Genomic DNA, 14,834 nt, shown 5'->3' with positions numbered 1-14,834 from the left:
TGTAGGTGCCAATTTCGAGGGGAGAGGGGGGAGAAGTTGGGGGGGTGGGGGGTGAGAGAAGGGAGAGATCACTTCTACAACAATATCACTTTGGCCTGAAGGCTCATCTGTTTACATATAAACAAAAAGGCCTCTCAGTACCCTTTACTCTCTGTACCAAACCAGTCTAATCAGCAGCGGGAGCGTTTTATCACCTCGCTCAGAAAAACCTAAGGACACAGTATTCCTTGAGAAAAACGACCAGCTTTTAGAAAGAAGGGACCAGCTTTGTGACACCTTCCCCCTTAAAAAAATTTAACCATCAATATCAAAAGATGGCTTCATTTTTAGAACCCTTCAAAATCCCTGTTAGTAGTCTAAACACATATACTATACTAACTATAAACATACAAAACATGCACAACTACATGTGAATTCAGGCAGTGGCACACCAGCCACCGATCACCCCCATATCACATTCGAGTCTTGATAATGCATTGGCAATAACATTTTTGCGACCTGCCATATGCACAATTGTTGAATTGAATGGCTGCAACAACAAGCTCCATCCAACCAGTCTGGCATTTTTATCATTAAATTTTTCCACTAATGTCAATGGGTTATGATCAGTGTAAATGAGCGTCTCAGATGCATTGCTGGTAATATAAAGACTAAAATATTGCAAAGCCAACACCAAACTTAAAGTCACTTTCTCCACCTTGGAATATTTTTGTTGATGAACATTCAACTTCCTGGAAAAATACCCGATGGGTTTTTCTATCCCTTTGTCATCCTCCTGCAGGAACACAGCACCGACACCTGCATCACTGGCAATGATGGCCACCTTGAGGGGCTTTGTGTAATCTGGCATGGCAAATACTGGGGTAGTGGATAACACAGTTTTTAGGTTGTCAAATGCCTTTTGACAGTCCACTGAAACTTGTTGCCCTTTTTTAACATTTCAGTGACTGAAGCAGCTATGCTGCTAAAGTTAGGCACAAGCTTTCGGTAAAATCCACTCAATCCCAAGAACTGTAGCGCTGCTTTTGTTTGTTGATGGTTTGGGAAATTCCCCAATTACTTTCATTTTCACATCCCATGGGGCTATATGCCAATTTTCAATAACATGGTTCAGGAAGGTGACTTGGGCTTTGGCAAATTCACTTTTAGCCAGGTTTACTACCAAGCCTGCTTCCGATGTCAATCGAACAAGTCCAATCAATGTCGTAAATGTTCCTTCCACGAGTGACTAAAAATCACCAGGCCATCAATTTACACCACACAGTTGGATAATCCAGCAATCACCTTATTAGTTAGTCTCTGAAGTGTGGCTGGAGAGTTTTTCAATAGACAATAGGTGCAGGAGTAGGCCATTTGGCCCTTCGAGCCAACACCATCATTTATTATGATCATGGCTGATCATCCACAATCAGTATCCTATTCCTGCCTTATCCCCATAACCCTTGATCCCATATCTCTAAGGTCTCTATCCATCTCTTTCTTGAAAGTATCCAGAGACTAACCTCCACTGCCTAATGGGGCAGAGCATTCCATATATTCACTACTCTCTGTGTGAAGGGGTGTTAGGTGTAGGGGTATGGGTGAGTTGCTGTTCGGAGGGCCGGTGTGGACTTGTTGGGCTGAAGGTCCTGCTTCCACACTAAGTAACCTAACCTAGTCTAATCTAATCTGAAGAAGTTTCTCCTCAACTCTGTTCTAAATGGCCTATCCCTTACTTTTAAAGTGTGTCCTCTGGTTCTGGACTCACCCATCAGCAGAAACATGCTTCCTGCCTCCAGAGTGTCCAATTCCATTAATAATTTTATATGTCTTAGTCAGATCCCCTTTCATCCTTCTAAATCCAAGTTTATACAAGCCCAGTCACTCCAATCTTTCAACATATGATAGTCTCACCATTCCGGGAATTGACCTCATGAACCTACGCTGCACTCCCTCAATAGCCAGAATGTCCTTCCTCAAATTTGGAGACCAGAACTGCACACAATACTCCAGGTGTGGTCTCACCAGTGCCCTGTACAGCTGCAGAAGGACCTCTTTGCTCCTACCTTCAACTCCTCTTGTTATGAAGGCCAGCATGCCATTAGCTTTCTTCACTGTACCTGCATGCTTGCTTTCATTGACTGATGTACAAGAACACCTAGATCTCATTGTACTTCCCCTTTACATAACTTGACCCCACTTAGATAGTAATCTGCTTTCCTGTTCTTGCCACCAAAGTGGATAAGCACACATTTATCCACATTAAACTGTATCTGCCATGCATCCGTCCACTCACCTAGCCTGTCCAAGTCACCCTGTATTCTCATAACATCCTCCTCACATTTCACCCTGCCACCCAGCTTTGTGTCATCAGCAAATTTGCTATTATTACTTTTAACGCTTTCATCCATATCATTGACATATATAGTAAACAGCTGCGGGCCCAGCATTCAATCTTGTGGTACCCCACTGGTCACTGCCTGCCATTCCGAAAGGGACCCGTTTATCACTACTCTTTGCTTCCTGTCAGTCAGTCAGCCAATTTTCAATCCAAGTCAGTACCTTGCCCCCAATACCATGTGCCCTTATTTTGATCACTTATCTCCTATGTGGGACCTTATCAAAGGCTTTCTGGAAGTCTAGATACTCTACATCCACTATCTCCCTTGTCCATCTTCATAGTTACATCCTCAAAAAATTCCAGAAGATTAGTCAAGCATGATTTCCTCTTTGTAAATTTATGCTGACTGACCTATCCTGTTACTGCTATTCAAATGAGTCATAATTTCATCTTTTATAATTGACTTCAGCATCTTTTCCACCATTGACGTCAGGCTAACCAGTCTATTTCTCTCTCCCTCCCATCTTAAAAAGTGGGACAACATTAGCCACCCTTCAATCCGCAGGAACTGATCCTTAAATCAACAGAACATTGGAAAATGATTACCAATGCATCCACGATTTCTAAAGCCACTTCCTAAAGTACTCTGGGGTGCAGACCATCAGGTCCCGGGGACTCATCAGCCTTCAGACATAACAGTCTATCCAATACCATTTCCTGCCTAATATAAATTCCCTTCAGTTCATCCATTACCCTAGGTCCTTCAGCCACTGTTACATCTGGGAGATTGCTTGTGTCTTCCCCAAGGAAGACAGATCCAAAGTACCTATTCAACTCTTGCGCCATTTCCTTGTTGCCCACAATAAATTTACCCATTTCGGTCTTCAAGGGCCCCAATTTTAATCTTAACCATGTTTTTTTTCTTTTCACATACCTAAAAAAGCCTTTACTGTCCTCCTTTATATTTTTGGACAGTTTGCCTTTGTACATTTTTTTCTCTGCGTATTGCCTTTTTAGTTATCCTCTGTTGCTCTTTAAAGGTTTCTCAGTCCTCTAGCTTCCTGCTCATCTTTGTTATGTTATACTTCTTCTCTCTTATCTTTATACAGTCCTTAACTTCCCTCGTCAGCCACAGCTGCCCCTGCCTCCACTTAGGATCTTTCTTCCCCTTTGAAATGAACTGATCCTGCACCTTCTGCATTATATCCAGAAATACCTGCCTTTGTTGTTCCACTGCCATCCCTGCTGGGGTATTGAACCATTGAACTTTGGCCAGCTCCTTCCTCATAGCTCCATAATTCCATTTATTCAACTGCAATACTGACACTCTCGATGCTCCCTTCTCCCTCTCATACCAAATGGCATGACTTTGAGCTGGTATAGTCCTTTTGGTGTTACAAAAGCAGAAATTGTCTGTGCTCTTTCTGACAGAGGTACTTGCCAGTAGCCTCTGAACAAGTCCAACTTATATTTATAAGTAGCTTGTCCCACCTTTTCAACACAGTCCTCAAACTGGGGAATTGGATATGCATCAGCCTTTGTAACGGCGTAGACTTTGCAATAGTCCACGCATTATCATTGGTACCATCTGGTTTGTCTTCATGACTATGGGTGAGCTCCAGTCACTGTAACTCACTTCAATTATGCCATCTTGGAGCACGCATTCTATCTCCTTCTGAACCTGTGCCAATTTTAGAGGGTTATGTCTATAAGAACGTTGCTTAATCAGAACAGCTTCTCCTATCTCTACATCATGCGTGTTTAAGTTAGTATATCTTAGTTTATTTCCACATATCTCCCCATGTGATAGTAATAACTCTTTCAGGTCATCTTGACTCTCTTGTGGAAGGTAACTCAATAATTTATCCCAATTTTTGACAACTTTCTCATTGTCTTAATTTGATTTGAGGAATGTCCAATTCAGAATCCTCTGAACTTGGTTCTTCCTTCTATGCTGTAATCATTAACACCTTCTCCTCTTGCTTTCTTTCCCTATCAAAATACCTTTTGAGCACATTCGCATGACACAGATTTCTTCCTGTCTGGAGTCCTTATCAAGTGCTTCACTTCACTCAATTTCTTCTCAATTTGATAAGGTCCACTAAACCTTGCTTTTAAAGGCTCACCTGTTACTGGAAATTTTTGCAAATCCGCTTCCAAACATTGTATGCTGTGATACTTTTAAATGCTGTCTAGCCAACTGCCCAGCTTTATTTAATCCTTCTCTGAAATTTGGCACATAGTCCAAATGGTCTCTGAATTCTGAGTTAATCATTTTTCTTTAATCAATTTTAAATGGTCCTCTTACTTCATGCCCAAAAATTAATTCAAATGGACTGGATTTGGTCGATTCATTTGATGCATCTCTGAACGCAAAAAGTACAAATGGAACTCCCTTATCCCAATCATCCAGATAATCCTGACCAAAAGCTCTCAACGTGATCTCGTGTTCGATGCCATCTCTCTAGCGCTCCCTGCGATTCAGGATGGTACATAGTAGATTTGAATTGCTTTATTCCCAAGTTATCCATAACCTCCTTGAATGGTTTGGTTGTGAAGTTTCACCCTTGATCTGACTAGATTGCTATTGGTAGTCAGTGTCTAGTAAAAAAAATTAAGTAATTCTTCTACAATCCTTTTAACTGTGATGTTGTGTAATGGGATTGCCTCCGGAAATCTAGCTGACACATCCATTATTGTTAATAAATACTTATTTCCACTTTTTGTTTGAGGTAGGGGACCTACTCAATCAATCAAGACTCTTCTGAAAGGTTCCTCAAATGCTGGAATAGGTATTAAAGGTGCAGGTTATATTACTGCCTGTGGTTTTCCAATTAACTGACATGTATGACACTTTTGGCAAAATTCAACTACATCCTTGTGTAGTCCAGGCCAGTAAAAATGTCTTTATATTTTCCTCACCCCTAAATGACCTCCAAGTAGTAGCTCATGCACCACTCACAGCACTTCCTTTCTATATCCTACGGGCAAAACAATTTGATAAATCTCTACCCATTTCTCAGTTGCTTGAATGTGTGAGAGTCTCCATTTCCTCATTAAGACACCATTTGTTAAGTAATAATACACAGGAAAGCATTCACTTTCCTTTTCTGTATATGTCTTTTGATACAACTGTTTGAGTTACAGCAGAAACATGGAGAACTTAAATCAGCTTAGCAAGCTAAAGATACTTGCATGTTTACCTATTTGCTCCTGCTGTGTCATTTATCCGATCAAAAAAAAAGTCTCGGATAAAGCTATGCCAGCATCCTTATTGTGCTTTTTAAACTCTCCTGCTTCAACTTGTGCCTCAGATCTTGTGATCACACAATCTCGGAAGATTCTTGGATAAACATCCTTCATGTCTTCAGTTGCTTGCATCTCTATTGGTTTTTCAAGTAGAGTCGGCAGCACACCTACCCGTGAATCTGTCATATCATTTGCAAGGACAACTTGTATTCCTGGATCTGGGAGTTTGTCCAGTGCTCCTACCACAAATTCTCCACTCTTCTCTGAACTCTCTAGCCTCACTTTACATAATTGAGTGCTTTTTTCTCACCATGAGTTCCTGTTACCAGTACATTTTCTGGCAATAGTCCCTCAGGCATACATATCTCCTCATCCTTCAGCATTACAATCTGAGAGGATCCAGTGTCCCATAATATTGTAACCTCTTTACTTACTGCTCCAGGCCTATGTGAATAACTTTACACTTGCATGTATATTGTTTAAGCAGATCTGGCACCTCCTTCTTAATCAACCTCTGATCATCTTGTACAGTCTGAGGCAGTTATCTAACTTCCCTTGTGCTTTTTGTTACTAGTCCAACAAAAACTTCCAATCTTGTCTGGTTTTCCTACATCTGGCTTTCTCCTAGCTCACCAACACTGATTTTGTGTGGTCCACTTTATTACAATGAAAACGCTGGAATTTTTAAAACTTCTTTGTCACCCTCAAGGGTTTCTTTTTTACCCTGTGGTAAGTTATCCTTATGATCTCCACTGAGATCTGACTTTCCCTTTCCACGTGAGGGTTTCTCTTTGCCCCAATTTCTATCCCTCGTGGACTGAAATGGATTCTGGAAGCCAAACTGTGTTTTATGGACCAGCTCATAATCATCAGCCATTTCAGCTGCTAACCTTGTCATTTTAACGTGCCGCTCTTCCAAATGAGGTTGCACTACTTCAGGCAGTGAATTTTTGAATTCCTCCAAAATAATTACCTTTCTAAGGGAATCACAGGTTTACTCGATTTTTAAAGCTCTTATCGAAGTTACTCTATTTGATCCTTTCAAACTCAATACAGTTTTGACCTGGGCCCCTCCTTAGATTCCTGAAACATTGTCTGTAGGCTTCTGGTACAAGCTCATATGCACTTAAAATGGCTTTTGTCACCTCCTCATACTTCCTAGAGACCTCCTCTGATAGTGATGTGAAGACCTCACTAGCCCTACCTACATGTCTCGTTTGGATTAACAAAACCCACATTGTCACTGGCAACTGCATTTGTTTAGCCACTTTTCAAATGAGACGAAAAAGGCTTCTATATCCTTCTCATCAAATTTAGGCAATGCTTGAACATACTTAAAACAGTTTCTCACTAGGCTTCTGACTACCAGGGGCTTGCTCATCCTCACTCTCTTCCTCATTAAGCCTATCCTCTGCCTTTATCCCAGTCTTTTAAGCTGACTTTTCTTAAGTGTCAGTTTTTGTTAAGTTTAAACGGTCTCTCTTTTTCTTTCTCGGCTCTCTTTTTCCTCTCTCTTCTGCTTTTAATTGTAACTCAAACTGTTTCATTTCTGCTGCCCTTCCCTCATCTCTAGCCTCCAACTCAAGCTGCTCCATTTACAATTGAATTAGATTAGATTAGACTTACAGTGTGGAAACAGGCCCTTCGGCCCAACAAGTCCACACCGACCCGCCGAAGCGCAACCCACCCATACCCCTACATTTACCCCTTACCTAACACTATGGGCAATTTAGCATGGCCAATTCACCTGACCCGCACATCTTTGGACTGTGGGAGGAAACCGGAGCACCCGGAGGAAACCCACGCAGACACGGGGAGAACGTGCAAACTCCACACAGTCTGCCGCCTGAGTCGGGAATTGAACCCGGGTCCCAGGCGCTGTGAGGCAGCAGTGCTAACCACTGTGCCACCGTGCCACCCACTTGTGCTTAACATTTACAGCTTAACATAATTACCAACTTAAGGTCTGAATAATAGTGTATTAAACACAAAATATAATCTACAATATTTCCCAAAATAATCATTGTGTCTTCCATGTACTGCAAAAAAATTAAATTTACACTGAAATGCAAAACAGTGAATCCTGAAAAAGAAAGATTTATTTCTTCTTTCATTTCCATAGTTTAAATTTGCATTTCAGCTCATCAAGAATGACAAATTGATTTTTCACATCCTGACATTTTTGGTTTTGCCTTCATAGACAAAATTGTTTATTTTCCCATTGATAAGGTAATTGAACATAATCATGCACCAATTCCACTACATTATGCAAGCATATACTCTCACTGCTGTAGTTTATTGGCTTACTTCAGGCAATTAAGAGGTAAAATAAGTACATGAATACAAATTTGTGTTGTTAGTTTGAAAAAAAAATCAACAAAGATCATGATTTTTTGTGCAGTATGGCAAATGAGATAAACACACAAAGATCAAAGGTCAATTGATAACAGCACCTACTGAAAAGCAACATCAAATACATAGCTTTAGGAACTAGCAAATCTTTTGGGTAGCTATGATCAATAATGGTAAGTTCAGTAGAAGATAATTATTGTAGGACAGAGAGAGAGTATTTTGGACGTAACTTGAGTAGTGCTGAAAGAAAACACATTTTGTTAGAGCTTTTCATCTTGTACTAATCAGGACAATTTACAAGAATATCAAGTAAAGGAAAAGTAACATTTATACTGGGTGAATGAAGAGTGTTGATTGGTTGACAGGTGGCCTGTGACATGTAGAGGTGATGCAATGTGAATGTATCTGTTAAGTTGAAGGCAGCCAGGTTGATTTTGATTGATCATGGCATTGCCCTGAGAAATGAACCAACAATTGGGCATTTCGTTTGAGTTGAAACAGGCAGTGTATATGTATATGATCTGTTTTCAAATTAAAGAACTGTGTATATTAATATTCGCAGATTCCAGAATGCCCAAGTGGACCACATCCTGAACCTGAATGGCAATCCAAAATTGATTATCAACATAATTCTTTACACATTCAAGATTAGCTGTCAAATGCTGACCAATGACAGTATCACATCTAATGTCTGGCATTACACGGTGGCACAGTGGTTAGCACTGCTGCCTCACAGCGCCTGAGACCCAGGTCCAATTCCCGACTCAGGCGACTGACTGTGTGGAGTTTGCACGTTCTCCCCGTGTCTGCGTGGGTTTCCTCCGGGTGCTCCGGTTTCCTCCCACAGTCCAAAGATGTGCGGGTCAGGTGAATTGGCCATGCTAAATTGCCTGTAGCCTTAGGTAAGGGGTAAATGTAGGGGTGTGGGTGGGTTGCGCTTCGGCGGGTCGGTGTGGACTTGTTGGGCCGAAGGGCCTGTTTCCACACTGTAAGTAATCTAATCTAATTACATTTTGGGTGCTGAAAATTCACCATTCATTTCTCAAGGCATTGTTTGACCAGAGTCAACCTGGCTGGTTTAAAATGTTTACAAAGCTTGGTAGTTAAATGTCATCATTAATGGATACATTCTCCATGGTAATGCCTCTACTAGTCAGAATCTAATCAATAACCGATTAGCACATCTCACCAACCAGAAAATGACTCATTTAAAGCTAATGTTTTCAGCGAACTAGGCAATCTGCTATCCATGCTAGTACGTTACTTTGTACACCACAAGATCTTATTTTCAACATCTTTGATGTAGCACCTTATGAAATAAGTTCAAGAATGATATATACAGTACATCCAGGAGTTCCCCTTTATTCACAGTATATTACTTCTCAAAGAATTCCATTAAGTTGGTTAAACATGATTTCCCTTTCACAAGACCATGTGACTGTGCCTGATTCTCTTGAATTTTTCAAAATGCATAACTGTAACATCCTTAGTAAGATATATTAAACCAATTGGACTGTTGCTTCTGGCTTTCTACCTATCTCTTTAATTAAATAAAGAAGTTATTTTTCTGTATTTTCTAATTTAATAGAAAATTGCATGAATATCAGAAATTTTGGAAATTTAAAACTGTGGGGCAGCACGGTGGCTCAGTGGTTAGCACTGCTGCCTCACAGCACCAGTGACCTGGATTCGATTCCAACCTTGGGCGACTGTCTGTGGAGTTTGCACATTCTCCCTGTATCTGCGTGGGTTTTCGCTGGGTGCTCTAGTTTCCTCCCACAGTCCAAAGATGCGCAGGTTAGGTGAAGTGGTCATGCTCAATTGCCCATATTGTTCAGGGTTGTGTAGGTTAGGTGCATTGGTCAGGGGAAATGCAGAGTGATTTAGGTGGGTTACTCTTTGGAGGGTTGGTGTGGACTTGTTGGGCTGAAATGGCCTGTTTCCACACTGTGGAAAAACCAATGCATCAAGTATTTCATCAGCCACTTCTTTTCAAACCAGAGGATGAAGTCCACAGGACCTGGAAGACTTGTCAGCCCACAGCTCCAACAGTTCACATAATACCATTTCCATCGTGACTGCAATTTTCTGAGTTTCTCCCTCCCTCCCTTTTTTTTTATTTTAGACTATTTCAGAGATGTTACTTGTATTGTCATAGTGAAGATTTAGAGAAAATACTTGCTTATCTGGCATCACCTTATTTTCCAATATTAATTTCCAAGACTCACTTTCTATAAGACAATCACTCCTTTTAACGCTTGTTTAAAAAATCTATAGAAACCCTTGCCATCTGTTTTTATATTTCTAGCTAACATGTTCTCATGCTCTGCAGTTTTCTCTCATTAATTTTTAAAATAACATTCATCATTGTTTACATTCTTTCCAATCTTCTGACTTGTCACTCATCTTTACTTGGTTGCTTTTTTACCCCTTTGATAGATCCTTGTCTTTTTTAAATTAACCATGGATGGTAGATGCTCTCCTGAAAATTTTCTTTCTCAATGGAACGTATCTATTGTATGAACGGAAAATATCTCCTTAATGTCTGTTACTGTATTTCTAGTGATCTAGTGTAATTTGTCAGTTCACTTTAGCTAGCTCTGATTTCATGCCCTTCTTTAAGTTTAAAATCTTTTCCGTCCCTCAAACTGAAAGTTAATACAGAAACTGTAGCTGCTTGTCCTTCTTGATGTAAAGATTATGGGTTGAGAAATATTATTCTAACAAAAATGCTGAGAATCGTCCAAGTGCATGCAGAGCCATTGTTGTATAGCAGTGCAGTTAAAGAGCAGAGGACTGGTATGTTTCTCACCGAATGAAGAACCAAACATTAATGATAGCATTTTGAAGTTATAACTGTATAACTTTGTAAAACATCTTGAGCTGCTTTACAGAGCCATTATCAGGCAAAATAAATATCAGGTGACCAAAGATTTGGTCAGAAGTCAATCAACCAGGTTATAATACAACAGGTTTATTTGCAATCACAAGCTTTCAGAGCACTGCTCCTTTACAGGTGACTTCAAGAACCTAGAAGAACAAGCACATTGGAATTTTCACTACCTGCATGTTCAACTCCAAATCATAATTTCCTGATTTAGAAATGATGGATGACATTTCTAAATCAGGAAATTATGATTTGGAGTTGAACATGCAGGTAGTGAAAATTCCAATGTGCTTGTTCTTCTAGGTGATCAAGAGTTTAGGAGGTGCTCTCTAAGAAGCCTTAGTGGGTTACTGCAATGTATCTTATGGAAGATAGATGCTACAGTTGGTGAAAACAGCATATGTTAAGAGTGTGAATGGGTATCAACCAACATTTATCCCGAATGGTATGGATTATCATCAATATTATTGGCACAGCATTCATCCTGGAAATGCACATCCCTGGCTTGGCTATATAGATGGTAGAAAAGTTTTGAGGAGTCAGGAGGTAAGTTGCTCATTGCAGAATACCTAACCTCAGACATCTTCGAGCCACAGTATGTGTGTGATTGATACCATTGAATCTTTGGTCAAAGGTGACCCCAGAACATTGCTGATGGGTAATTTAGCAATGATAATGCCATCAAATTTCAAGTGGAGGTGATTAAATTCTTGCTTTTTGAAACAGTTATCGCCTATCACAAATATTATATGCTACTTAGCAGGCCAAGTCTGACTTTTGTTGAGGTCATTCTGGATATGGTGCACATTATCATCGAGTATCACAATGACTAATGGAAGGGATGAACTGGAAGCTGGAGAACAGTGTGTTAGTGGAGGCATACATTTGGTCTTATTCACACTGAATGCCAGACCATAAGCACAACAGATCAGAGACAATGATCAAGTGTAGTAGAACATAGAACAATACAGCACAGAACAGGCCTTTCAGCCCACGATGTTGTGCCGAACATTTGTCCTAGCTTAAGCACCTATCCAAGTGCCTATCCAAGTGCCACTTAAAGGTCACCAATGATTCTGACTCTGCCACTCCCACAGGCAGCACATTCCATGCCCCCACCATTCTCTGGGTAAAGAACTTACCCCTGACATCCCCCCTACACCTTAAATTTATGTCCCCTTGTAACACTCTGTTGTACCTAGGGAAAAAGTCTCCGACTGTCTACTCTATCTATTCCCCTGGTCATCTTATAAACTTCTATCAAGTCACCCTCATCCTTCGCTGTTACAATGAGAAAAGGCCTAGCAGTCTCAACTTATCCTTGTATGACCTATTCTCCATTCCAGGCAACATCCTGGTAAATCTCCTCTGCACCCTCTCCAAAGCTTCCACATCTTTCCTAAAGTGAGGCGACCAGAACTGCACATAGTACTCCAAATGTGGCCTTACCAAGTCCTGTACAGCTGCAACATCACCTCACGACTCTTGAATTCAATCCCTCTGCTAATGAACGCTAATACACCATAGGCCTTCTTACAAGCTCTATCCACCCGAGTGGCAACTTTCAAAGAGCTATGAACATAGACCCCAAGATCCCTCTGCTCCTCCACCTTACTAAGAACCCTACTGTTAACTCTGTATTCCGCATTCTTATTTGTCCTTCCAAAATGGACAACCTCACACTTGACAGGGTTGAACTCCATCTGCCACTCCTCAGCCCAGCTCTACATCATATCTAAGTTCCTTTGCAGCCAACAACAGCCCTCCTCACTATCCACTACTCCACCAATCTTAGTATCGTCTGCAAATTTACTGACCCACCCTTTGACTCCCGTAGTGTTGTTAATGCTCAAGTGGAATCTGATGCTTGACACTGAAGGGCTCCATGTTAACATATAAGATAGGACCTAGGCCATATCATCACAGGACAACATAGATAACTAACTGAGCCTAGCAACCAGAACAATCCCAGAGTACTGGATTTTTGAGTTGCTGCAGTGTAGTGGTTAGAATCTCAATTATACATCTATTTCAGCACACTGGCTGGACAATCACCAATCCCCCACCCAAAAGAAAAGCAAACGAGAATCTGCTATAGATCCTTGGAGTTCCAATTTATCGTTATCTGCAGTGCACCATTGATCACGCTCTCCCTCAGATGACAGTGATCAGTTAAATCTCTTGACAATAAACATGCTAATAGCTCCAATTCAATGCCTCTCTGGAAATAAGTATTCCAGAATAAACATTTAAACTACTCCCACAGCAGTCTAATACAGAGACTGAACCTTTCTTTTGTGATAAACACGAGCAAGGTCAGCAGCTGCTGCCTACCCATCCCCAGATATGGAGACAAAAAAAATACTGCAGATGCTGGAATCCAAAGTAGACAGGAAGGAGGCTGGAAGAAGACACAGCAAGCCAAGCAGCATGAGGAGGTGTAGAAGTTGACATTTCAGGTGTAAAATTAGAGCGGTGTTGGAAAAGCACAGCAGGTCAGGCAGCATCCGAGGAGCAGGAAAGTCGAGGTTTCAGGCAAAAGTCCTTCATCAGGAACGAACTCTTCTTCAGGGCTGGAAGTGAGTATGGGGGGAGCTGCAGATAAAGGGTGAGGTGGTGAAGTCAGGACAGGTGAAGGGTACAACTTGGTTGGTTTGTGGATGCACTGAATCTGGTTGGTGGCAGGGAGCAGTGAGGGGGAGGGACACCGGGGACGGGGAGGGAGGTTATTTGAAACTGGAGAACTCAATGTTGACTCCTCTGGGCTGTAGGGTGCCCAGGCGGTAGATAAAAATGTTATTCCTCCAACGTGAGCTGTGGTTTGTTTTGGCAATGGATAAGGCCAAAGATGGTCATGTCGGAAAGGGAGTGGTTGGGGAATTGAAATGGACGCTGGCTGGGAGGTCCAGTCGACCCCTGCTGTGATGCTCGGTGAGCCGTTCCCTCAGCTCACGGCTGGCGGTCTGACTCCGAGCAACAGCGAGTGAAAAGAATTAACCACTAAACAGCAATTCTACGTCCTAGACACAATCACTGACCTAACTCTTCATCTTTTTTATCGAATTTCTTCAACATTTTCACAGCAGCGAGTCCAGCGGCCGTCGTCAGGGAGACAGCACTTGGCCACACCCTCCCACTCTGATTGACAGTTAAAGGACACGCCCACATCCCTAACCGCTCTCAAATCAGCTCCCATTTAAACAAGTCACTCACGACCGGAATCCTTTATTTCGTTTCTCTCGCTACGGAAGCTGCTGAGGATTTCCAGCATTTTCTGCTTTTTATTTTGGATTACCAGACATACTCCTAACAATGATGGATAGTTTATTACCCCATGAGCTCCGCCCCTGATAATGACTGACGGCTCAAGTCCCAGAGTCCCGCCCCTCACAATGACGGACAGTTCATTACCCAGAGCACCGCCCCTCACAATGACGGACAGTTCATTACCCAGAGCACCGCCCCTCACAATGACGGACAGTTCATTACCCAGAGCACCGCCCCTCACAATGACGGACAGTTCATTACCCAGAGCACCGCCCCTCACAATGACGGACAGTTCACGACCCAGAGTGCCGCCCCTCACAATAACGCATTTTTTGATACGCCAGAGCTCCGCCCATCACAATGACGGACAGTTCATTACCCAGAGCACCGCCCCTCACAATGACGGACAGTTCATGGCCCAGAGCTCCGCCCATCACAATGACGGACAGTTCATGTCCCAGAGCTCCGCCCATCATAATGACAGACAGGTCATTGCACCAGAGCCCCGCCCCTCGAAATGATTGACAATCCATTACCCCAGAGCCCCGCCCCTCACCATGAAGGACATTTCGATACGCCTCAGCACCGGCTCTTAAAATAAGAGACTTTTCAATACCCACAGAGGCTCCCAGGCTCTGACATTTCAGTAGCCATTGAGCCCCATGTATCGGAAGAGCTGACAGCTTAATAACCATGGAGCCCTGCCTCTCAAAATGAATGACTGGCGTAGACCTTTCAGCCCGTCAAGCCTGCACTGCC

General features: G+C 42.0%; 1 protein-coding gene across 1 annotated transcript in view; it reads right to left on the bottom strand.

Moving 5' to 3' along the window:
• copg2 (COPI coat complex subunit gamma 2) overlaps positions 1–13,932 on the bottom strand; it is a 63,708-nt gene extending 49,776 nt beyond the window's left edge. The window contains exon 1 of the mRNA XM_060842708.1: positions 13,847–13,932. Within this exon, the coding sequence (XP_060698691.1) occupies positions 13,847–13,883 (37 nt within the window). The 5' untranslated portion in view covers positions 13,884–13,932. The remainder of the gene's footprint in view (positions 1–13,846) is intronic.
• Positions 13,933–14,834: the final 902 nt, after the last annotated feature.

The sequence above is a fragment of the Hemiscyllium ocellatum genome, chromosome 23, assembly GCF_020745735.1.
Source record: "Hemiscyllium ocellatum isolate sHemOce1 chromosome 23, sHemOce1.pat.X.cur, whole genome shotgun sequence".
NCBI classification, from domain to species: Eukaryota; Metazoa; Chordata; class Chondrichthyes; order Orectolobiformes; family Hemiscylliidae; genus Hemiscyllium; species Hemiscyllium ocellatum.
Note: the sequence above shows the minus strand (reverse complement) of the source record. Positions and strands in the feature narration are given on the sequence as shown.